The 23,787-nt window shown below is 39.9% G+C and overlaps 1 protein-coding gene across 11 annotated transcripts in view; it reads left to right on the forward strand.

Annotated features, from left to right (window-relative positions):
* The window catches only part of tenm2a (teneurin transmembrane protein 2a), a 2,790,214-nt gene that overhangs the window by 2,599,889 nt on the left and 166,538 nt on the right, over nucleotides 1-23,787 (forward strand). For all 11 annotated transcript variants that reach the window (XM_072590496.1, XM_072590497.1, XM_072590504.1 and 8 more), the window contains one exon: nucleotides 11,418-11,534. In XM_072590496.1, the coding sequence (XP_072446597.1) occupies nucleotides 11,418-11,534 (117 nt within the window). The remainder of the gene's footprint in view (nucleotides 1-11,417; nucleotides 11,535-23,787) is intronic.

A 23,787-nucleotide genomic window follows, 5' to 3' on the forward strand; every position in this document is an offset into this window, starting at 1 on the left:
TCCAGCACTCCTCTAATCTTGACTCTAATCTCCAGTATCTGCAGTACCCACTTTCGTCTCTATTTGATATGGTTTGGATCTGATATTAACGTTGTTACTTGCTGTGTTTCATTAATGCGCAGTATTGAAATATCCCACCATTACCATCAGACAGTGTTTTTCTCTGCTGCATTGTGAAACATTACTTCTCACTTTCCACAATGCTGGGTCCTTGAAATAATTTTTTTTTTAAATCATCATGGAAATATGTACCATTCTGTGAAGTAATTATTGAATGGTGACACGGTGGCTCAGTGGTTAGCATTGCTGCCTCATAGTGCCAGCGACCCAGGTTTGAGTCCATCATCGGGCCACTGTCTGTGTGGCGTTCGCACATTCTTCCTGTATCTGTGAGGGGCAGTACCAGTTTGCTCCTGCAGTCCAAAGATGTGCAGATTCGGAGGATTGGCCATGCTAAATTGTCTTTAGTGTCCAGAGATGTGCAGGTTTACAGGGATAGTGTAGGTGGGTGAATCTGGGAGAGATGCTCTTTGAAGGGTCGGTGTGGGCTGAATGGCCTCCTTCCATACTGTCGGGATTCCATGAATTTATTGTTTAGTACAGGCTTTATCAACTGTGTACTTATGGATAGCTTACTAACTTGCAGAAAAATCCTTGAATCCCTGATAGAATTATCCACAAAAGAAGGATAATCTGTAGCCTATCATGTTTATACTGGTTCTTTAAACGAGCTTTTCTACAATATTCTCATTCCTTTGCTCCTTTCCTCTTATTTTTCCCTTTAAGTATTTATCCAATTTTCTGTTGAATGTTATGATTGAATCTACTTTTGCTGCCCTTCCAGTTCATCATAATTTGCTGTGTTGAAATAAAAAAAAAGTTTCTTCAGGTCGCCCCTGATTCCTTTGTTAGAGAGATGGAAAAGCAAATTCCCAGAGAGGGAAATAGAAGAACAGAGGGTGAGCTGGCCTGTACCAATCTCATTAAACTCCTAGAAGCTAGTTCAGAAATAGAGGCCTCGGCTCAGCTTGCTTGTCCAATATCTTAGCCCAAGGGGAAAGATAGAGTGAGACATGCAGAGAAAGGGAGACCCTAAAAAAGGCAAAGGATTAAGAGACAGGAATAAAGATTATATAAATTTTACTACTTTGAATCGCAAACAATTCGATACATGCTTTTTGCTCAAGTGCTCCCTTTTTCTGAATACCTTTTCTCTGGTAACTGGTGAAGCTTTTAATATCCCTTGATTGTGTTATGCATTAGTTCTAATGAAAGAGCATAATTGTTAAAGTGAACAAGACCTTGACTTCTATAGTGAACAAGAAAAGCAAAGTCTGAAGCTTGGGAATGAAGAGTGGTGCTTTTGAAATACAATTGAGTTTTTCCATTACATGTGGGATTACATCAGGCTTCCGTTTTTTGACTTTATTTTTGAAGGGCACAGCTGGTGGTAGGCTGACTGTAATTGCTTTGATAAATACCATAAAACAACGGTGCGGTAGCAATACTTTCATCACAAGCTTCCACCCAAGAAAATGACAGTTGAAAAGAGGTCTGTAATTTCAAAACAAAAGAAAAAGAAATCTGCATGTCAGTTATCATACAACAGGGAGGATAGCCAGGACAACAAGGAAACAAAATATTCAATTGTTGGTTGCTAGGTAGCATGTTTGATGCTGGGAGTGAAAGGTAAGCCTGGAGATCGGTATATGCTGTTTATGCTTCCTTGGGATCATTGACTTTCTTGCATTAAAAGCTCTTGGGAACCTCTTATGATGAAACTGCATGAGCAATTAGACATTAAACTGGATACAAACTTAGTTCTCTAATAACAAATAACAGCAACTACCTGTGAGTAATTTGTTTATGTTTTGTTTTCTTAATTTGTCATTCTTTCCATCAATGTTCATGATATTTAAAGGAAATTACAGCATAAGTAGAGTAATCAAAATAATGTAACCTCATCAACTTTAACTGGATGGTGACTGCATATAGCATTCAGCCATGAACAACCACAGTACTCTGCAAGATCCTGTTTTAGCTTGAGCTACAAGCTAACATTCTGAGAGCCCATAAATCTATCTTATCACAAAAGAGAAACACTGAAAAAGCATCAAAAGAAGCAATACTAAGGAATTGGCAAAAGCTGACATAAAATTTCAAAACTCCAGTATCTGACAAAGAATTGCCAATGATAATCCAATATGAGTGAAGCTCGTTATGAAGTTACAATTTTTGCCATACCATCTGGATCTTTTAAATCAATTACATGCAGGTAATACACTCCTATCACTCTCTATATCCTGCATGTGATGTAGGTGATACACTATTCTCTACATCATGCAGTGAAACTAAAGCCAATGGCCCACTATTTCAAATCACTTAATGAACAAACACAGTAGTTCCAGCTTTTCATTGCCCACCATCACTGGAGAAACCGAATAATAAAAATCAGAATAAGCCTGACCATTACAATCTCCAGCATCACTTATTATTGCTCAGACGCATGCTATCAAAGTTTTTTGCCTTACCCTCATCAGGACAGAACCACAAGAATACCAAAAACCATTGCTCAAGTTCTGCACTACCAAGTGACTATTGTGTATTATATAGGATTTAAGGCTTGAACATCCATCAGGCATCTAGGATTTATAAGACTGAGTTCAAATTGGTAAACCATTCAGTCTTCACTTTTGGGCGTTCAATGAGCCCTATACCACATGTTTATTTCTCTTCCTCACTTAAAGGGAAAGGAATGAAAGAAATAGTTGACCACAAAGATTCATAGCTAAGTATAATGAAAACAAGTTGGCAACTGAAAATCACAGATATTTATTCAATCTCTGAGTTCAAATGACAAACAAATGAGATTGGTATATGAAGCTACTACTTGAACTGCCATTGGAGTGAACTAACAGCTTTCAATATTTTTGTCACTCGGAGGAGACACAATAGAAAATAAAAATGGAATTTCAACAAATACAAGGTGGTTGCAAAATTTCAGCTCATCTTGGTTACAAGAAAAACAATACTGCATGTTCCTCCCACAGTCCAAAGATGTGCACATCCGGTGAATTAGCTATCCTAAACTGCCCCTATTGTTAGGTGCATTCGTCAGAGGGAAATGGGTCTGGGTGGGTTACTCTTCGGAGGGTCGGTGTGGACTGGTTGGGCTGAAGGTCCTGTTTCCACACTGTAAGGAATCTAATCTAATGTTCGATCCATTGCAATTTCGAGGACAGTCATTTTCAGTTGAAATTCTGTTGCAAGCAGAAATAAATCTGAGCAACCTTGGTATCAGAAACATATCCCTCCATTTTGACAGGCCCATCCTTGATAATTAACTTGTCACCTGCACACTCAGCAAGATAAACTAAGATCAGACACACAACGCTTCAATGGCGTGTGATGGGGCTTGGGGCCACGTTTTACCATGGACCAAAGAGTGCTAAAGAAGGTGGTCCCACTTGCTTTCTCTTCTCACCCAGGGAGCCTGACGGCTGGACACCAAGGTTTTGCTTGGCGATCAACCCAGCTGCTGGCAATATGCGGGCAGAAGTGGAATGAGTCCAATAATTTACCACTACAGTGGCAGATTAGGGCTCTAGGTGGGTGGCTATTCTGCCACCACACCTGTTGTTGCATGGCAGAAAGAGGATGTTGGGCATATCACCCAGCATCATTCCATGCCATTTGCCAACCTTTCCATTCCCAAGCTTGTCTTTAAAGGCCTCAGAAAAATTTTAGCTGTCGCAGCCTCCATGGTGTTTCTCCTTTCAGCAATATTACATACTTTACAAACATTTACATTAGAAGCAGGTGCTGGTGATTTGGCCTCTCAAGATATTCTCTCCCATTCAAAAGATGATGTCTGCTCAGATTATGGCCAGATTGCTCCTACCACCGATAACTCTTGACTCTTTTGTTAGTCAAGAATCTATCTATTCTTGCCTCAACGACCACATTCTCTTTAGGGAAGAGTGTTCCAAACATTCTCAACTTTCAAAGAGAAAACAATCCTCCTCATCTCTGTCTCAAATGGAAAACACGTTGTTTTTAAACTGTGTCCCCTGATTCTATTCTCTTCCTTAAGAAACAACATCCGTTCAGCATCCGCCCTACCTAATTTCCCTCAAGATTTTTATTTGTTTCAATAACGTAGTCTGCATTTTTCCAAAAGTGTTGAAGAAGTTTAAATGTGATCTTACTTGATAAATATCCTTCAGACTGGCAGTTGATCTAGTACTAAAAACTAACTTGGTAAGGTGAGAATCATTGTATTTTTATCATTCTCAAATTCAAATTTTCCTTACAATCCTTTTGTTCAAGTTAAGTTTTTGATGTGGCTCCCTTTAAAATATTTCCAGTCGTTGTGGCTTTTGTGCTTCTAAATGGAAAATGGAGTGAGACTACAAATCAACAATGGCCTCATTGAATGGCAGAATAGGCTTGAGAAATACTCCCGTCTCCGTGAATAGTAACATAGAACATAGAACATTACAGCGCAGTACAGGCCCTTCGGCCCTCGATGTTGTGCCGCCTTGTCATACTAATCTGAAGTCCATCCCACCTACACTATTCCATATGCCTGTCCAATGACGACTTAAATGCACTTAAACTTGGCAAATCTACTACCGTTGCAGGCAAAGCATTCCATACCCTTACTACTCTCTGAGTAAAGAAACTACCTCTGACATCTGTCTTATACCTATCTCCCCTCACTTTAAAGTTGTGTCCCCTCGTGTTTGCCGTCCCCATACTTGGACAAACACAATCCAACTGTTTAGTGACTGCGGAATATCATCATCAATTCAAATCATTCTTTTCCAAGTTTCTGGTCCCTTTCCCACCCTCTCCCCTACTACACCACCCCACCCCCGACTGCCTCCATCCCTGACTCCCCCATGCGGTAATGTTGATATACACTCCTGCAAGTGAACAGCAATGGATTTTATTGAAGAGTACTATATACAGAGAATGGTAAGGAAGGACAGGCTGTATTTAGCCTTATAGACACAGACTGTAGTTCCTTGTGATCTGCTGTTTTCACACAAATTCAGCATTTATACTAAGAGTAACGCTTTAATTCTCATTACACCCTGCTCCAGAGTTCTGAAATATTCATTGGCCTGATGTTGTTTTGCCAGCCCCAACATCTGATCCTCCCATGCCACACCCTGTTGTCCTAATAACTACATTGTGTACTTATGTATTTTCTCCCTCACTCCCACCACGAAGACAAGTTGGCCAAAAGGCCTTTGGAAAATAATGTTATTCCAGCTTCCTCACATTGATGGTAAGAACCATGAGACAGACACAAAACGAAATGAGAGCCAGCAATCAACCATGAATTCTAAAACCAGCTTCGTATTAATAGGTGTAAGAAACACATAGCACAGTGCAGCAACACAGAGACATCACAAACTATTTTGGTCTTTTCATGCATTCATATTGCCACAATGGTTTCCCTAAGTTGGTAAAATTTAACTCCAAATAATTAGAGATCTATTGCACTTTAAAAGATTATATAGTTGATGTGTTACACTGCAACACTTGAATTTTATAACTTTAATAGGGAGAATGGCATTTGAACATGTGTGACTTTGTCCAACCTTGAATGGAAAATAGAAGCAAGTCCTGATCAGGGTGAACCCACCCTTTAGCTGAGCATTTTAATTGAAACGTATCTGGATTAGAGTCTAACATTTAACAAGGGACTTCAGGTGGAATTACAGTACACTGGATGTTATACACTTACTATCAGGATCAGACCGGTTGGCAACTGGGATTTGCCTGGTGAAGAGATAACTATTGGTCTTTCCACCCATCCCCTCTTACTTTTGAACTGGCTAGAAATCCAAGCTTGGAACAAGGATTTTAACTCTGACCCTTCTGGATCAACTTTCAGCAAAGGATTGTTGCTGTTTCCATCTGGACAAGGGTTTCTTGCTGGAATGATCAGAGAGCCCCAATAGGAGGTTGACGTTTAGCCTGCAGTTAGAGTGCTGCTGCTGCATTTGACAATTTTCTTGCAAATGAATGCCTGAGGTTATTGGAGCAAAAAAAAACCCAGGAAGTGAAAAGCTTCCAGTCTGTCATAAGGTAAAATTTACATTGTGAAATGGCACAATTATTCACCCATAGTGTTTTCAATTATTACCTCATTTCTGACACAGCGATTACTAAATGATGGACTATCCAGCCTTTTACTCAGAGGAATTCATTACTGCTCAAACGTCCTCTTCTCCCAAATTAACTTTTCATGAGTAGAGCTAACTAATCATTTTTAAGCAGGGTGTTTGGTTATTTTACCCATTGAAATATGCACTTCTTCAAAACGAGTGCAAAAGAGCATCATGATTCTGAAGATGCTGGTTAATTATTTCCTTTGGGTGCTGTGAATAGAAAGGTGTAAATACAGAGGTCCCAAAATTGTACTTGCAGTTGTCACTTCTAGATTTAACTAATTTTGCCTTTTAATTACCCGAACGTTATGAGGTCTGACTCATGTGGAGTTCAAGATCAGTGTCTCTGATCCATGTTAAGCAGTTGGTTTGTGAGAAAATTGTTATTATGACATTACATTTTAAAAAAAAACGTTTAATTTAGTAAGCTGAGGAGAATCACGTTTGAGTGTTGGAGCAAGGGTGGATATATATTGTGCAAGTACATTTGGATCAGCTCAGGCTTAGAGGGCCGAAGGGCCTGTTCCTGGGCTGTAAATTTTCTTTGTTCTTTGTAAGTAATTACAGTTGTAATTCTGGATTGGATACCACACAGCAGAGCCATGGCTCCATCCCAGAACCTATTTTCAATGCTTCCTCACAGATTAAAGGACATGAGTTACCTGACTGTCTGTTACCTGGATCCATTTCTGTAAAACCTCAATTTATGATCATATTCTTTTTAGTATCTTTGAGGGCAATAAAGGGCGAACAGAAACATTGTGAAAAAAATGGGCTTGTATCACATTTGTATCAGGCCAAAAGGAGAGACACTGGGAGCTAAATTTAATAGCAGGTGTAGGGATGAGACTGTGGGATGTTGCTTCTGACAGAGGTTGCACAACACATGCCAACTTTGTGCCAACACAAATGACCACACTGCTGAGCCTCAGTAAAGCACCAAAACTGTGAGAGATTAGCACCCGTTAAAGCCGGCTGGCACTTCCAACAGCCTCTGAAAGGGGAGGTGCATTATGACTGAAGCAGATGCTGGAAGTCATTCTGCAACTGATTCTGCCCCGGGGAAAGAATGGTTCGAGGCTCTATGGAGCATGAACCTGCTGGCCTTTCTCAGAAATGACACTGCTACCACTCTGCCAGCCCAGACTGCCAACATGTATGCCAATGTAAAGCAGTTCAAAATGCCGGAACATCTTGGGCCAGAGATTGTCTTGGTTATCCGGCAAGCAATCGAGAACCAAGAGGAATATGGAAGGCAAGACATTCTGTAGCCTCTCCTACTGAAGGTCAGTGAGACTCTGTTCGCCATTGTACAGTTACTCCTTATTAAGTTTTAAACCTTCAAAAGCAATGCTCCCTCCCCTCTCACCATGGTCCGAGTCATATTCTCTTCTTTTGTAAAGACAGATTCAAAGTATTCATTTAGCATCATGGCCATACCCTTTCTCCATGTGTAAATCCCTTTTTGGTCTCCAATCAGCCCTTCTCTACCATTAACCACTGTTTTCCTATTTATATCTCTGCAGAAGACTCTACAATTCTGCTTTAGGTTAGCTGCTGGTCTTGTCAGTTAATTCATTTTTGCTTCTCTTATTTGCTCTTTCACCTCTATTCTAAACCTTCCATATTCCTCTTGGTTCTCGATTGTACTTTCTCCAATATGCCTAACCCAAGCACTAGGACTGGCAACAAAACACAAAAGCAGGTGTGAGGGAAATGCACACACTTTGGTCTGGAATGTTTAACTTGTGGTCATTTCTGTTCTTTGCAACTGGACACTTGTGATGGTCAGTGTCAGAGTTGTAATACTATACGTGAATGGAGAATTGGGGTTACATGCACTGGTATCACCTTCAGCCGAGTTCTTCACAGATCATCTGGCCAGAAAGGGACCTCTTGAAATTTCCTTTTCCTTTTCTCATCTTCCTCCATTTCACCCACTTCCTACTTCTCAGCTTTGCCATTAAGCTTATGGATGATTGTGCCAACAGGATGCTGACATATAGCAGACTCCCACAAGTATTGACACCCCCTCTGTCAAATACTGCAGGTCTCCTCCAGTGGAAGCCTACCTTTCATTGTCTACATGCTGTACATGAGTTGCTCACCAGAATCATATCATCAGCCAGTAGCCATTGGTGACTAGGCACCCATTTTTGGCTTGATTTGGTGATTCAGATGCAGCTGGCGATTGAAGATGTCCTGACTGCTGCCAGGATAGCGGGCATTGATGTGCATGATTTGCTGTCTATGGTTGAACATCATCTGTGCATTGAGGAATTATGATCCTGTCAGTTAAGGTACATCCATGAATTAACATGTCGCATCCATAAAGGAGACCTATAATCTTCACGAAGCCACATTCTCACAGCACCTGGCATCCACTGGCAAGGGAGAATGAAAACATTCTTTTTAAACAGGTAATGTTTCAGTGCAACAGTAGACACAAATAACAAGGTGAGGTGATGAAAATACCTCTAGCTCCAGCCTGGACGAAGTCAAGCATATAGATGTTCACATCCACAGCCACCTTCGCATCCTCTAACCAAGGTCATGCTTACCCTGGTCTGAGGTTCCACTTGCTGTAGCAGCTGTCAGATCTCAAGAGTACATTTTTTCTCATGGATGGTCAGGTAGGTGTCTTACTCCCACAATAACAGTGGCTGATATGTATTCCTACTCCTCTCACCCTCTGCCTCTTCTTTCTTCTGGCAGTTTGCCCTATTCTGTTTCAATTCTCTTCACCCTCAAGATCACACAGTTATTCCAAGGGCAGTATTATATCTGCACCCATAACTGGCAGCAACTGATTTGTGCAGAAGCCTTCATCTGGAATTTTGCAGTGCCTCAAGGAATATGCGAAGAGGCAGGGAGACCAAATTGTTGGGTGGGAAGGACAGGAGGTTAACATTCCTGTTGCCTGTCCATGCTACTCGCATTTTACCAACATTGGGAGAGCCTACTGAGAGACTGCCCAGTTTAGTTGGGGGTGGGGGTGGGGGGTGGGGTGGTGGTTGCTCATTAGATATTTACTTGCCCACAATAAGATATACTTATTGACACTGGTGGATTGTAGAGCTCGGAGTGAATAAATACCTGAGTAAACCTTGACTATTAGTCTCCTCCTTCACCACCACCATGACCACCTTCTCCTCCACACACACTCCCCCCCCCCCCCCCCCCCCCCTGCCAAACACACACACACACACACACACACAAAACTCCACTCACATTGTTGTCAGGGCAGCTTTCTTGACTGGCTGCAGTCCCAGCACTAACCATCACATCAGTGGTGCTATTGGGACTGACGAGTTCCTATCCCTACAACAGGCTGGTGACATTTAAGGTGGTAAATTGTTCATTAAAGTGAAGGGAGCCCTGATGACAGCAGTTCATTGCCTGGTGCACATAAAATCCAATCAAGGTTCCCAGAACTGCTTGAGACATGGTTGCCCCGACTTTCTGGCCAGTGGACGTGACCAATATCATCCTGCAAATTCCCAGCCTTGAAGTGAGAACCAAGGCCCTTCAGTACCTGTCATCCCAATTCCTGTGGGCTTTGGCCACTAGCTGTAAATCTAGAAAGCTCCAAACATCAAACGATTGTAGTAACCACCAGCCAACATGAAATTAGCTGAGATTCCTTTAAAGTAGCACTTCCTGCTGCTGAACATCCGCTCAAATGCATGTGAATAAGGATCAGTATTATCTGGATGAACCTCCAAAATGGCAGCATGGTGATAAATCAATCTGTGATGTTCATGCACATCAATGCCCACTATCCTGGCAGCAGTCAGGACGATTTCAATGGCTGGTTGCATTAGAACCACTGGGCAACTGGTCACCAATGGCTATTGGCTGATGACATGGCTCATGACTCTGGTGAACAGGTTAATTGTCATTCTAACCTTGCTGCTCTGTGTATGTCTGGCACTGACTTCACAGGTGATAAAACCCTCACAAATATGGTGGTGAGGCCATCTTTCCCCTGAAGTATGCATGCATGCAGGATGCCACTCTCTAACATCCAACCACCAGAAACTATGTGTATGAATTCTGCAGTGATTATGTAGACAGCGTCATCACATAGTTATAAGTGTATTAGGAGAAAAAGTGAGAAGGTGTGCGACAATATGGTCAGTGCAGGCCAAGATGTGGTCAGATTTGGCACAACAAGACGTTACAACTCGGAACTAATTTATGGTCCATTGGGTGAGGAAGGAATGAAGTCTCAGTAAGGGGTAGCCCCGTGTTTTAAATTGGGACTAAGAGAATCTTTCTTAAACCAAAAAAAAATCAGTGGCCCTTTTCCAAACCTTTTGACTTCTTTGCATGGGATTTCCTGAACAAGACTGGCACCAAGATGCCAATCTGTGGTACAACATTAAAAATAATGTGACAGTGATATTGATGATGCTGGGCACCGGCACTTGAATCTAAGTGAGGTCATCACTTGAATGCCTGCTGAAAGTGATTGCTTTACTCCTCAGGCAAAGTTGCAGCCCCTCAAACAGCACCTCCTGTAGGCTTCATACTATGTAACAGACAGACTTCTGCTTCTCCCACTACAACAATGAAAACAACTTGTGTTTACATAGAATTTTTAATGCAATAAAAATCACAGGACCGTCATTGTACCAAATTTGACACTGAGCCACACAAGAAGACATTAAGTCAAAGAGATGGGTTCTAAGGAATACCTTAAAGCAAGAGAGGGCTTACGAATGGAAGTCCAGAGCTTGGGACCTAGGAAAATAAAAGGCAGAGCTGCCAGTGGTGGAACGATTAAGATCAAGGATGTGCATTGTACCTCAGTCTGACTCCCATATCTGAAGCTTACAGGGTTCTGTTTCAGAATTCTGATCAGCCTATTAAGCATAATCAAAAACCTAAGGCTTTCACTTCTTCTGATTAAGAAATAAATATTTTGTGGGGAGTGATGTTTTCGATGGCATAAACTTCAAATCACCCTTGGCCCAGAGAAAGTCCCAATCTTAGCTCCAGAATGAAATGTTATGAAAACTAAAGCCAAACCCTCATGAGCAATAAATAGCACAGTGGTACAATATACAAGGGTAGAAAGATGGTTCAGAGCAAGTTTATTGACTGATATCAGCAGTTCAAATAGAAATATGAAATAGCATGGTCATTCTATATTAGATTATATATTCTAAACACCACCTAAATATTAATGAACACTTTTAATATTTTTCCCTCCCTACCCTACTTAAGCAATGCACCTCCTTGGTCTGAACTGGCAGCTTCAACCGGCTGAAGGACAGATGTTTAAAAATGGAGTCAGAACAGGAGGCCCGAGTGATGTAACAATAGCACCATCTGGTGGCAGAGGTAATATCATCTTTAGTGTGTTATATGCAATAAAACTGTGCAATGCTTTAATTCCTACATGCAGCTTTTGGCACAGTGAATATAAAAGTCTTTATTTCCCTTCAGTAAAATAATAACATATCCCCTCCCCACCTTCCATCAGGCCACTGACCAACTTACCTGCTCTAATGAAAGCATTTGCAATAAGTCCTTGTGAAAACCGACTGCTGCCAAGTACTCAAGGACAATTTTATTTGGTAGCCTCTTGTTGATTTTTGTTCTTGCTCATTGCCCCAACCCTTTCTTCGGTTTGACAACTAAAAACAGGAATACGTGGTGCAGATGCTGCCATATAATTTTATGAGCAGATTGTGGGTTTGGTAGATGACTGCACCATCAAGTCAGTTCCAAAACATCTGGTGAAGCAGAGAGAAGCTGGTCCATCATTACTTTCCTTCTACTTTGATTCAGAAATTAAAATAGTCATGAAAATAGGGGCACCTCGGGTGCTCCGTGTGGATATGGCAATCAGCCATGAAATGAAGGATGAAGAGAGTGCAGGGAATTCAGTGATTTTGAAGAGAATGGAAGTATCAATTTCCAGTTCTCTGGATGTGGATAAGACAACATTGTGCAGTAGAAAGCAAGCCTGTGTGCCTTGCAATTGAAAGGAACAGTATTAGCCAAATTGGAGCTGTAACATCAGAGAGTGTGCTATCATTCCAGCTGTTGTTTCTGTGCCTACTGGTGTTCCACTTTCCCAGTCCCCCTCTTAACACAAATTAAAACATAAAATCAATAAATGAGGATTTTGTTTCTCAGGCCTGAAAACATCACAGCCCTCCATTGTCAGCAACCTCTTATTTATTCATGTATTTGTTTTAATTGTTCTAAATATTTCTTTTAAAATTCTAATAAAGCAGTTACTAGTGCAGCTGGCGATTGTGAAGCTAGGAAGGAGCGGAAATTGTGTTCCATTAAACATATAATTATCTGAGATCTGTTCTAACATTTTATACTCCACACAAGAACAGGCTTAATTAAATGTTTTTGGTTGTACAAAATCAGGGAATCCTGTTAAGACTCATGCTGCATTTAACTCTTTTAGTTAGTGCTGCACTGCCAGTTTCATTTTAATTTCTTTTTCTGTCAAATATTGTTTCCTGGCAAGCTACTTGGTCTTAGATGTTCAGCCTTTTCAAGCACAATCTCCTCTCTTAAGAAAACAATTCCTTTCGAAACTAACATTTTCAACATTAATATATCATAAATAATATCGAACTCCTGTGTTCCAATGTTATACATATATATTGAAACTTTGAAATTCAATTTTTTTTTCGCCTTGGTGGGTATTGTGGTTGATAAATTCCATGAAGTGTTTGTTCCCAGTAAAAAAAATGGCCATATTCAAGGTACATAAACAAACTGATTTCTATTCAGGCACTACATCAAAGACAGTTGATCTTTAAATAGCTTCTTTAAACTGTCAGTTAAACTGTGAACTCAGATTCCCTGTTGAAATAATTGTAACTTTTGAAACTTAACCAAACATTCATAACAACATAATGTCAGACCTCAGCAAAATGTCAATGAAAAACTCTATTGAAACTGGATGACTGTATGACACATAGCTTTTTCTCAGCTATACCTGATGGCCTGTCAGTCAAAGCAATCCAGCAGAGTTTTATTTTTTAACCCTGACTGATAGTTGAGCTTATTTTTTTCCAGTTTCATGTGTGGGGATTGAAAAAAAAATTCAAATCATGACTCTTAAACAGACCATTCACATGTACTCCATCAATTTGTGATGGTCATATTATGATTTAAAGTCCTTGTAACAGTAAAAAATGGGGTGTGTTTGAATGCAACCCTAAGTTGAAGGGGCCCTGCTAAATTTGGAGTTCCATCTTGTGTGAATCATGTAATCCCTGTGTTAACAAAAAATTGGATCTGGCTGTAGTTGGGGGCGGGGGGGGGGGGGGGGGGGGGGTCAGGTTATTTCTGTATTTAGACCCTGCCTGCCATTTTAAAAGACCTGTGGACTCCATCTGACTCCATGAAAATCTCACCCTTGGTAGGTTTTCCTTCATTTAAATGTATGCAGATTTTACACAAGTCCCACCAACAGTCCTATCCCCACCCTTTTGCTGCCAAAATCCTCATCCACACTATTGGTCCTTCCAGACTTCATGATTTCACTGCTGTCCTAATTAGTCAGCCATCTTCCAACTCACAGAAACTGAATCTCATCCAAAACTCAGTTGGCCTTATTATAACTCATATCAAGTCCCCTTAACCCTTCACCTTTGTGCTTTGTGACTTATATCTGTCCACTGACTCCTCAATTTTAAAATTCTGCAGCTCATGTTGTGCTCCCACCACAAGCTCCCTCTTCCCGACCTCTCTTTCCTCCTCCAGCCTGACAAACCACAAAGAGCCCTGCATTCTTTCACCTCTGACCCCTCACCCACCCTGCACCCACATCAGTCACCTATACATTCAACTGTCTGTGCCCTGGGTTCTGGAATTCCCTCGCAAAATCTCTTTCCTTCTCTCATCTATTTGAAATTCACTTGTAAAACTGACTCCACCTATATTAATGTCTTCTTCTTTAACCTATTAGGTTGTGCTGTTGCAATGTATCTTGGGAATTTTGACTTCATTAAGGGCCCTCATAAAACACAAGGTCATATTGATTTCGTCCCTGCTACTAGGCCTCAGCTCAGTGCTGCTACCACACTCTAGATCATTTGTTTACAGCAGCCATTGGTCCAGTTGCACATTAAAAGTGCGAGTTGAACTCCTAAAAGCTTCTACCATTGGAATGCCTATGACAGCCTACACATGGAGATGAATGAAGTTACAGCTGACTTGTTTGCTGATTCATTTTTGTAAGTGAGTCGTTCATTGATTTCTTTGTTTCTGAACAACCTTCCAAATGCCTTCATTCACTCCATATTAGGAATAATTGTTCTGTCAATGAGTTTATAGCCAAGGAGTAAGTCATTCTGAAAAGGTGAGGATAGACACTTGTGGAAGAAATGTAAATGTTAGTTTCCAGAAGCATATTGATAAATGACATACACACAAAGTGGAAACGCATAGGCAGAGGCAATGGGAAGACAATAATTTAAGATAATTAGCCAAAATGACAGAGAGGAAATAAGGAGATGTTTCTATGATATGGAATGGATTAGATGCAGGGAGGCGAAAGCTGACTGAAATATTATTTCCAGAAGAAAATTGTAGAAATACTTGAAAGAGAAAGCAATTGTAGGGCTATAGATGAGGACTGGATGGCATTTACAAGAAGCTAGCACAGATGAGGTGGGTCAAATTGTCTCGTTATGCACTGCAAGCTTCGATGTAAATGAAACAACTAACAAGCGAGCCAAGTCCTTGTTCACTCAAATATGCTACTAGAAGTTGATTGTCAATGTCAAGGGGGGCTGTCAATGAAGGCTGTCCTGGAGAATTGTACTGAGGTTAGTAATGGGGTTTGACCTTGGTCTGGTGGCAGCTGGATAATGGCTGCCACTGACAGCTGTCAACACAGCAGTAGCTGGCTTTCTACTGCACGTGACCTGTTCGAGTGCCCATGGCAACTGACTGCAGGTTCTCCTGCAACTGGTGGCAGCCTCAAAGTAATTCAGTCAAGAACAGCAGCAGGCAGGAGCACTGGATTTAAATAAGAAATGTCTTTACCTCGGAGTTGGTCCTGACTGCGTACAGCCCTGCCCATCGGATGCTGATGGCACTGGCCCACAATAAAGCAGTTTGCATTGCGCTGCAAAAGCCTATAATGCACGGTTCTCTCTCTGCTTTCTGTGAAGAAAACTTAAGATTGCTTTCTGAGGAAGCACAAGGTGCAGAGCCTTTAACTTTAAACAAAGCTTTTCACAGCATGACATACAGTCTTGGAAATTAAATATGAAACACTGCAGAAGCAGGAATTCTGAAATAAAAACAGAAAGTTGCTGGAAGTGCAGCGGATCAGACAGCATCTGTGGAGAAATAAATACAGTAAACGTTTCAGGATGAAGGGCTGCCATTCGGCTTCTGATGAAAAGATATTTTTATGAAGGAATGTTTTTCTTTCTGATCAAGGTCATTTTTTTTTCTTTTCCCCCTATCATTTTTAAAATTGACCTTTCATCTGTCATGCTTCTGAACTGACACCCTGTGAAAGGTGCTGAGAACACATTCCCCATTCCATTTTAACCACAAAATTACTTCTTACACTGTGACTGAAAGTCAGAAAATTTATTATCATTAATGCCATAAGAAAAGTTCAGTTTGAGTTAAGAGAATGAAGTGTGACATGTGACCCTGTTTCTACAATCCAACCCCTCTCAGAAAGTGAAAATGCCTGGACTCTGGTCAATCACTGCCGAAAAGTCCAGTTAAGGAACTCCTTAAAGGTCAACTTAACAAGGCACAGTACATCATCTTTGCCAGCTTTCATTCCAACAGTAAAATGTCACAACTGTTATTGTTTTGTGAGTTAAATGATGTGCGTTAATTAAATTTTAGCAAATTACAAAGCAAAACTTCTCAATAACTAACAGACGGAAGACAGCATTGAGTGCCTAGTGCCATGCTGAAAGATTGTGTGCAATCACAACTTCCCAGGTGAAAGGGTTAAGTGTGAAATGTTCTGCTTATCTATCACTGTGTTCCACTGTCTATGTTAAGTATTTGAAATATTGCTGGAGACATTAATTTGTTTGCATTTCTTCCTGGTATTGTGTGAGACAGAAAGCTCAATTCCTTTTGTAATAATCCTTGAGCTCTTCAGTGCAGGGATGGTGCATCAAAATTTGCTGACTTGAAAATATCACGAGGGCAGCACAATTAACGAGAGAGGAACTGACTGACAGTTCAGCCCCATCAGTTTCTGCCACTCTTTCACTTGTGCTTATCAGAATGCTAACTCTGCATGTGCAGAATACAATGGATAAAGAGCATTCACATTTGGTACTGTACAAATCATAGATGTCAACTCCTGTACATGCGGAAAAGTGGGGCCTTTTGGTATTACACAGCCTTTACTTCTGTAACTCGGCAGAACAGCAGAGCTTGGTAGCTGAGAGCAGGAACAAAACCTGTGCTGGGAATGAAGCCGTTGTATTCATTCTGCTGAAAGGGGCTTCCTCTGGTGCTGAAATGTCTCTGATTCTACTCAATACCCACAGACAGGCACAGCAACCTTAATCAGACAACTCTTATACAAGTGGTGCATGAGTGCAATAGTTGTACAAATCTCAAATCTTCTTGCTGTGCACTTGAGTCCATAACCACAACTTGCATTTATAGAAGGCTTTTAACATCATAAAATATCACAATGCACTTCACGGGAACGTAATCAGGCAAAAGAAGTTAATGTCACAGCCGATCTATCCTCGCCCGACACTTTTCACGGAGTCCTGGCAACCTGATTCTCTTCCTTGCAAAACTGGTGCATTTGCAAGTTTGAGGCATATATTTAATGTGTACATGTTATGCTGCATTTTAAATTTCAACAAAGCTGTATAATTTTCACGTTCTATGCTTCCTCAAGGATGATGCAAATAATGTCAGTAATGATGTGGGATACAGAGCTTTGCCTATTACTGGATTATTCGAGGATTTTATGAAGTAGAGAACACTGATTTACCAGAACTGGCCTACAACATTGCAGGCAGTGTTTTCTTGTCTCCCCTTCATACCTGATGACATTAATGATTTGCCACAATATAATTCAATCATAGTGACAGCTCCTTTTGCCTCACTGTGTGCATGTATCCAACAGACCATTATCACTCAAACCTCACGTGCAAAAAGAAAAATGTGCATTTACATGATGTCTGTCAAAGCCCTTCACAGCCAGTGAACACTTCGTGAAGTTCCAGTTTGTGAAGTTTGAATTGTAATGGAGGAACGAGGATGATCATCAGGAAGGCTAACTATTTATCTATCTATTTCAGACTTAAATATATACAAGAACTCTGCTCCACAACTCTCTCTGGCAAGGAGTTCTAAAGATTCATAAACCTCTAAGAGAGAACATTCCTCCTCATCTCAGTCTTAAGTTGCACCCCTTTATTCTGTGACTGTGCCCTCAGGTCCTAGACTTTTCCATGAGGGGAAACATAGTCTCAGCATTTATCCCACGAAGCCCTTTATGAACTCGATGTGTTTCAATGAGATCACCTCTCATCCTTCTAAACTCCAGTGAGAACAATCCTAATCTGATTAACGTTTGCTCATTGGAGAGGTATGCAATACCAAGGATCATGCAAGTGAATCTTCTCTGAACTGCCTCCAATGAAACAATATCTTTCATTAAATGAATGGACCAAAGCTGCTGACAGGACTCCAGATGTGGTGACACCAGCAACTTGTACAGTTGCAGTAAATTTCCATATTTTTATGCTCCAAACCATTGAAATAAAGGCCAACATTCCACTTGTCTTCTAGATTACCTGCTGCACCTGTGTATTAGCTTTCAGTGTTTTGTCCACAAGTACCTCCAAGTCCCTTTGTGATATAGTTTTCTATAGCTTTTTTCTCTACTTAAGTAATATTTTCTTCTCCATCCACAATGAACAACCTCATATATTCTTACATTATCCACCATTTGCCAAATTATTGCTCATTAACTTAACCTGTCAATATCTCTCTGTCACCTATCTTTCCCTCTATTTGTGTATTGTCTGCAAATTTGGCGACAGTACATTCACTTCCTTCCTCCAGGTCATTAATGTTTATTATAAACAGTTGTGGTCCCAGCACTGACTCCTGTGGAACACCACTGGCCACAGGTCATCAACCTGAAAATGTACATCTTATTCCCACTCGCTATTTCCTGCCCATGGGCAAATTCTCTATCGATGCCAATATACTACCTCCAACAATGTAAGCTCTTATCTTACAATTTAACCTTCTATGGGGTAACTTGCTGAATACTTTCTGAAAGTCCAAATGCCACATATCTACTAGTTCCCCTGTATCTAACCTAGTTGAGGCTTCTTTGAAATGCTCTGAAAAATTAGTCAGATGTGATTTCCCTTCCATGAAGCCATGCTGATTCACTTGGCTAGGTTATGACTTTCCACAAGTTCTGCTATTGCTTCCTTAAAATTTGTTTGATTCCAATACTTTTCCAACAAAAGAAAGACATAATGCTAATCTGCCTTTAGCTTGATTAGTTTGTCTAATACTACATCTTCAGTCATGGTGATTGTACTTAATTCCTCCACTATATCCTTCAATATTGATGTTTAAAATATCTTCCAGCATAAAGACTACGGCAAAATATCAGTTTAACTCCTGTGCCATTTCCTTCTTCCCCAAAATATTAATTCCAGATTCATTTTCTAAGGAGCCAATATTACTCTCCCTTCCTTTTTATATTTATAAAAAATCCGTTATTGTCAGTTTTTATATTCCTCACTAGTTCACCCTCACAGTTTATTTTCTCCGTCCTTATTATCTTTTGAATCCTCCTTTGCTGGAGTTTGAAATTATCCCAACTTTTGGAGCTATGGACTTTATCCTCCTCCTATGTTTTTTCTTTCAACTTAGTGGACTCCTTAACTTCTTTGGTTTATCCCTCTTTTACAATCTTTCCTCCTGACTGGGAGGTATTTTACCTCCTTACACATTTGCCATTGCTTGCTTACTATCATTCGTGATCATCTATCAGTTTATTTTAGCTAATTCTATCCTCATGTCATTGTAATTCCCTTTATTTAAGTTAAACACAGTTGTTCCAACACAAGTTTCTTATTCTTGAATACATATTAAATTCTATCACGTTATGATCACTACTCCCTCAGGTATCTTTTACTCTGAGACCATTTATTAAACTTGCCTCATTACCCAATACCAGATCCAAGACAGCCTGTCCCTTGTTTGGCTCCATGACATACTGCTTTCGGAAACTATCCCTAATACATTCTCTGAATTCATCGTCGAAGCTAACCTTTCCAACACAATCAACATGAAGCTTAAACTCACCCATAAATATTGCTCTATTCTTTTTACATGCTCCTATATATCCAATCTCACAGAATGGCTACTATTCAGAGAGTCTGTACACTACTTTTAGTAATATCTTCTTTCCCTTGCTGTTTTTTTTTAACCTCCGCCCAGACGGATTCTACATCATCTTAGCCTAAGTCATCTCTCACAACAGTCATAATTTCATCTGTTATTAATAGTGCTACCTTAATGCCTTTTCTATCCCTCCTGTTGCTCTGAAAGGTCAAATATCCCTGAAATGTTAACTTGCCAGTTTTGTTTTCCTTGTAACCATGATCCCCTAATGGCGATGAGATGATATTCATTTACCTTAATTTATGCCATCAGTTAGTTTATCTGCCTTATTCTGAATGCTTCATACATTAAGATACAAGCCTTTAAGTTTGTTCTATTAACTAATTTTCAACAATTACATGTTTCCTTGATACAATATGATATTCACACATTCTGCCCCTTCCTTTTATTTTCTGATAACAATCAAGTCTGTCACTAACCTTCAATCCTATTTTCCCTTTATCTTTGATTTTATAATTTTCCATGAACTCACCATATACTTCTGATATAATTATAACACTTCCCCCAGGTATCTAGATTTTAATATTCCACACACAATTTTGTTAATCCCCTGCCAAATCATATCTAGAGGCAACAGCACCTTTTAGAATTAGTTGTAAATAAACAGTGTTCTATTAACTGTTTCCTTCCGGTCACTGAATGAACAGTTAAAGAGGCTGCTTGAACAAAAATATTAAACTGGCTGCTTTTGTCTCCAACTTTAAAACAAATGTTCTCCCTAAGCATTTTTTATTGGATGTCCAGCAGCTTATCAGAGAATGGCTCATACACATGCTCTCACACTTCCAAAGTATCATTACTTAATCAGAAATATGCAATATGGAGAGTAACATTAGGGATGTTTGAAAAGGATGTAGTGAATGTGACCAATATTCAATATTACCCAAGGCTATGCAGCAAGTGCCTTTTTAGCATTGTACTCTCTTTGTTAGCTCTCTTGGTTACTGCTATCTAGGTCAATGTAGTGACTGTGTTGTTCTGTGCTTAGATAAATTAAAAGTCATCGAGTTTCTGCATTACCTGGATGTAGCAAATAAAAGGAAAGGAGATGCACATACCTTTTATCTAAAGGAAAGTTATTTAGAAAAGCTGAGCTTGATTCCTTACTGGTGTTCAATCTTCCCTACTCAATTTTTCTGCATTCTCCACTCCCAACAGATCCAATGCTCCTAGATGCAGGAAATCTGACCCTATACTAGGAATAAATTGTAGGACTATTTGGTCTGAATCAATATGAAATGAGGGGGAGTTGTCATTTCTTATTGTGCTATCCATATGCAAGACATTCTATATCCTCCACAACATCAAAACTGTGGTTGAGAAAAAACAACCAGAATTCACACTGTTTGAATAAATCATTGCCCAACTCTTGTGACACGTATGCACATTTCAACCACAATCAACCAAAGAGATGGACAGTTTTCCCTGACAGTGACTGCTTGGCTGTTACTTTGTTACATGTCCAACATGAGGAGAACTAAATTGAAGGATTTCTTTGGGCAGTCTGTGAAGATTTACAATCTGGGCAAGTTGACGGACAGCCTGAATTATTTTAAAGTCTTTGAGAAGTGTTAAGACTCCGCCAGATATAGATATCACACACATCTTCCCGGTGATAAACTGTGATCATTTATCGATAATGCTAAAATAATAGCATCTCAATCTCCTGTGCACATCATTTTGCATCATAAATATGGAATGTACTGACAGGTGCTTCAGTCCCATCAGGCCCATTTGTGTGCAAATCCAGTTTGTCAAAGGCTGTAAACTGGAATTGTTTGACAAGTCAGAATGGTTTCTTAAATTCCCAATTTGGCCTCAAATCTTCTCCCCCCTACATACACCTACCTAGTCTGCTCTCTGTGCTTTAACACTGCTTCCTGTCTGCCAGAATCCATTGCAGACATCTAGGAGTGTTACTCCTTTTCATTGCCTTTCATGGAGAGAAAGCAAGAGAACACTTTAGGAAGTAAATGTGATATGTCTTCCATTAGTTATGTGGGCCAGCTTTGTGAAAATTGAGGTTCCAAAACAGTAATGGGGCTTTTATTTCAGCTATAGATGATGGAATGTGCCTTTAGCATGATTCTCCTGAACAACAGTTGAGATGAACTGGAGATTCATACATGGTTTTGTCAGACTATTTAACCTTCACTTTCTCTTATTCACTATATAATAGTGATTCTCCATCTATGCAAGTATGATAGATGTAAGGATAAGGTGTTTAAAACATTTTCACAAGGTAGATACAAAGGAATGCAACAAAACTCCTTTGCTGAGGCAAAGGAATAGAATTTCACAATTAAGTCAAACTAATGAGGATAGAAGTTGGGCTGTGCCTTTTCACAGAAAGATTATTGGAAATCTGGAAGCCTCACGCCCAAAAGGATATCGGTGCTGGGTTCATTAGAATATTTGAGACTGAAATTGATATCCTTTTATGAGGCAATGGTATCAAAGGGTATGGAACAAATGCAGGTAAATAACAACAACTTTAGTTGATATATCACCTTGAAAGGAAAGCATTATTGCAAATTGCTACACAGAAGTAAGTATAATACTCAGCCACATCAGGAGAAATATGAGGTTGTTTTGGTCAAAGAGGTAAATTTTAAGAAATGTCTTAAATGTGTAAAGTCAAAGAGAGAGGTGGAGGAAGGAAAGTCCAGAGCTTGGGGCCTAGGCACTGAAGGCACGGGTAATCAGCCATGGAGCAATGAAAATAAGGAATGCAGAAAATGCCATAATGAGAGCAGTACAAATCATGCAGAGTTTTGAGGCTGGAGAATATTACAGATGTAGGAAAAAAGAAAGTAAAGACAATGGAAAGATTTGAAAACAAGGATGGGGATGTTAATGTTGAGACACTGTGACTGGGAACCAAACTATGGCAGTGAGCAAAAGAGTGAAAGGGGAACAGGACTAGCTGTGAAGTAAGATATAGAGAAAAAAATTCTGAATGAACTTAAGTTTACAGAGGATACAATATGGGAGGCCTGTTAGAAGTATGTTGCAATAGTCAAATCTAGAGGTAATAAAGGTAATGAAATAAAGCTTCAGAAACAGATGAGCAGAGACTGAGGCAAAGTCAAGTAATATTATGGAGGTGGAATTTGACAGTTTTAGTGATGGAGATGAGGTCAGAGGCTCATCTTGGGAAAAAGTATGAGACCAAGATTGCAATCAGGTTGACTTAATCCCAGACTGTTGCCAAGAAAAGAAATGGAGTCAAGAGCTAGGGAATTTAGTTTGGACCAAAAACAATGATGTTCACCTTGCCAATATTGAATGAGAGATTAGCTGGGCATGAGCCAAAATCAAATAACATTTTGAGACATGCTTGACCAGCTGAATGGCTTACTTATTTTCCCATATTCCTGTGTATACTTCAAATTCAATTCATTAGCTGGAAAGGAGTTTGGGATGGCCTAAAGGCATAAAATGTGGTTAAAAAAAATACAAGTTATAATTTTTTTCATTTTGAGTAATCAAATCATTTCATCTGTGTATATGTATGTATCATCGAGTGCTAGCGAGTCAATAATTTACACATGAATTTAGGCGATAATGAGGTGACATGTGCATTTTGGAAAAGTGACATATGCAGGGTAGTAGACATCCCAGTATTATCAAATCAGGGATAGCACTGTTCTCATTAAGAATGATTTGTAGCACTTCCCAATACATCAGCATGTTTCCCAGTGAATAGCTGGGCTATAAACACTATATAAGTGCCAGGGTTAATCCCAAAGATAATGCGGTTTGCAGAAAGCAAATAGAAGCCTTTATCGCTTAGGTCTTGTGTCCAAGGCTGCAGGCAAAGGCTATGTAGCCTTTGGGCATCATCGGGACTTTGGATGATAAAAGATCTCCTCTGGGAGTGCCCAAATTGATTGGTGCCTGGCACCATGGTACATGCTTGAAATGGAAGTCAGATATTTGTTGAGTGTGGGAGAGACTTATGCTTTTTCCTAGTGCAGTAGAGAATTCAAAAGTCTTTGATCCATGTTTTGATTTTAAAATTTAAAATTAAAAGCAACATCATCACTTGAGCCCAGTCAGAGGAGTTAAAAAAAAAATCTACTGGTGATTCTATGTGAGTGTCCTGAAGGCCTGCAATTTAAAATCATAGCTATCGGCTAGTGGCAAAAGGATAACAGGAATGTCACTCTAT

This window comes from Chiloscyllium punctatum, chromosome 20 (genome assembly GCF_047496795.1).
Source record: "Chiloscyllium punctatum isolate Juve2018m chromosome 20, sChiPun1.3, whole genome shotgun sequence".
NCBI lineage: Eukaryota > Metazoa > Chordata > Chondrichthyes > Orectolobiformes > Hemiscylliidae > Chiloscyllium > Chiloscyllium punctatum.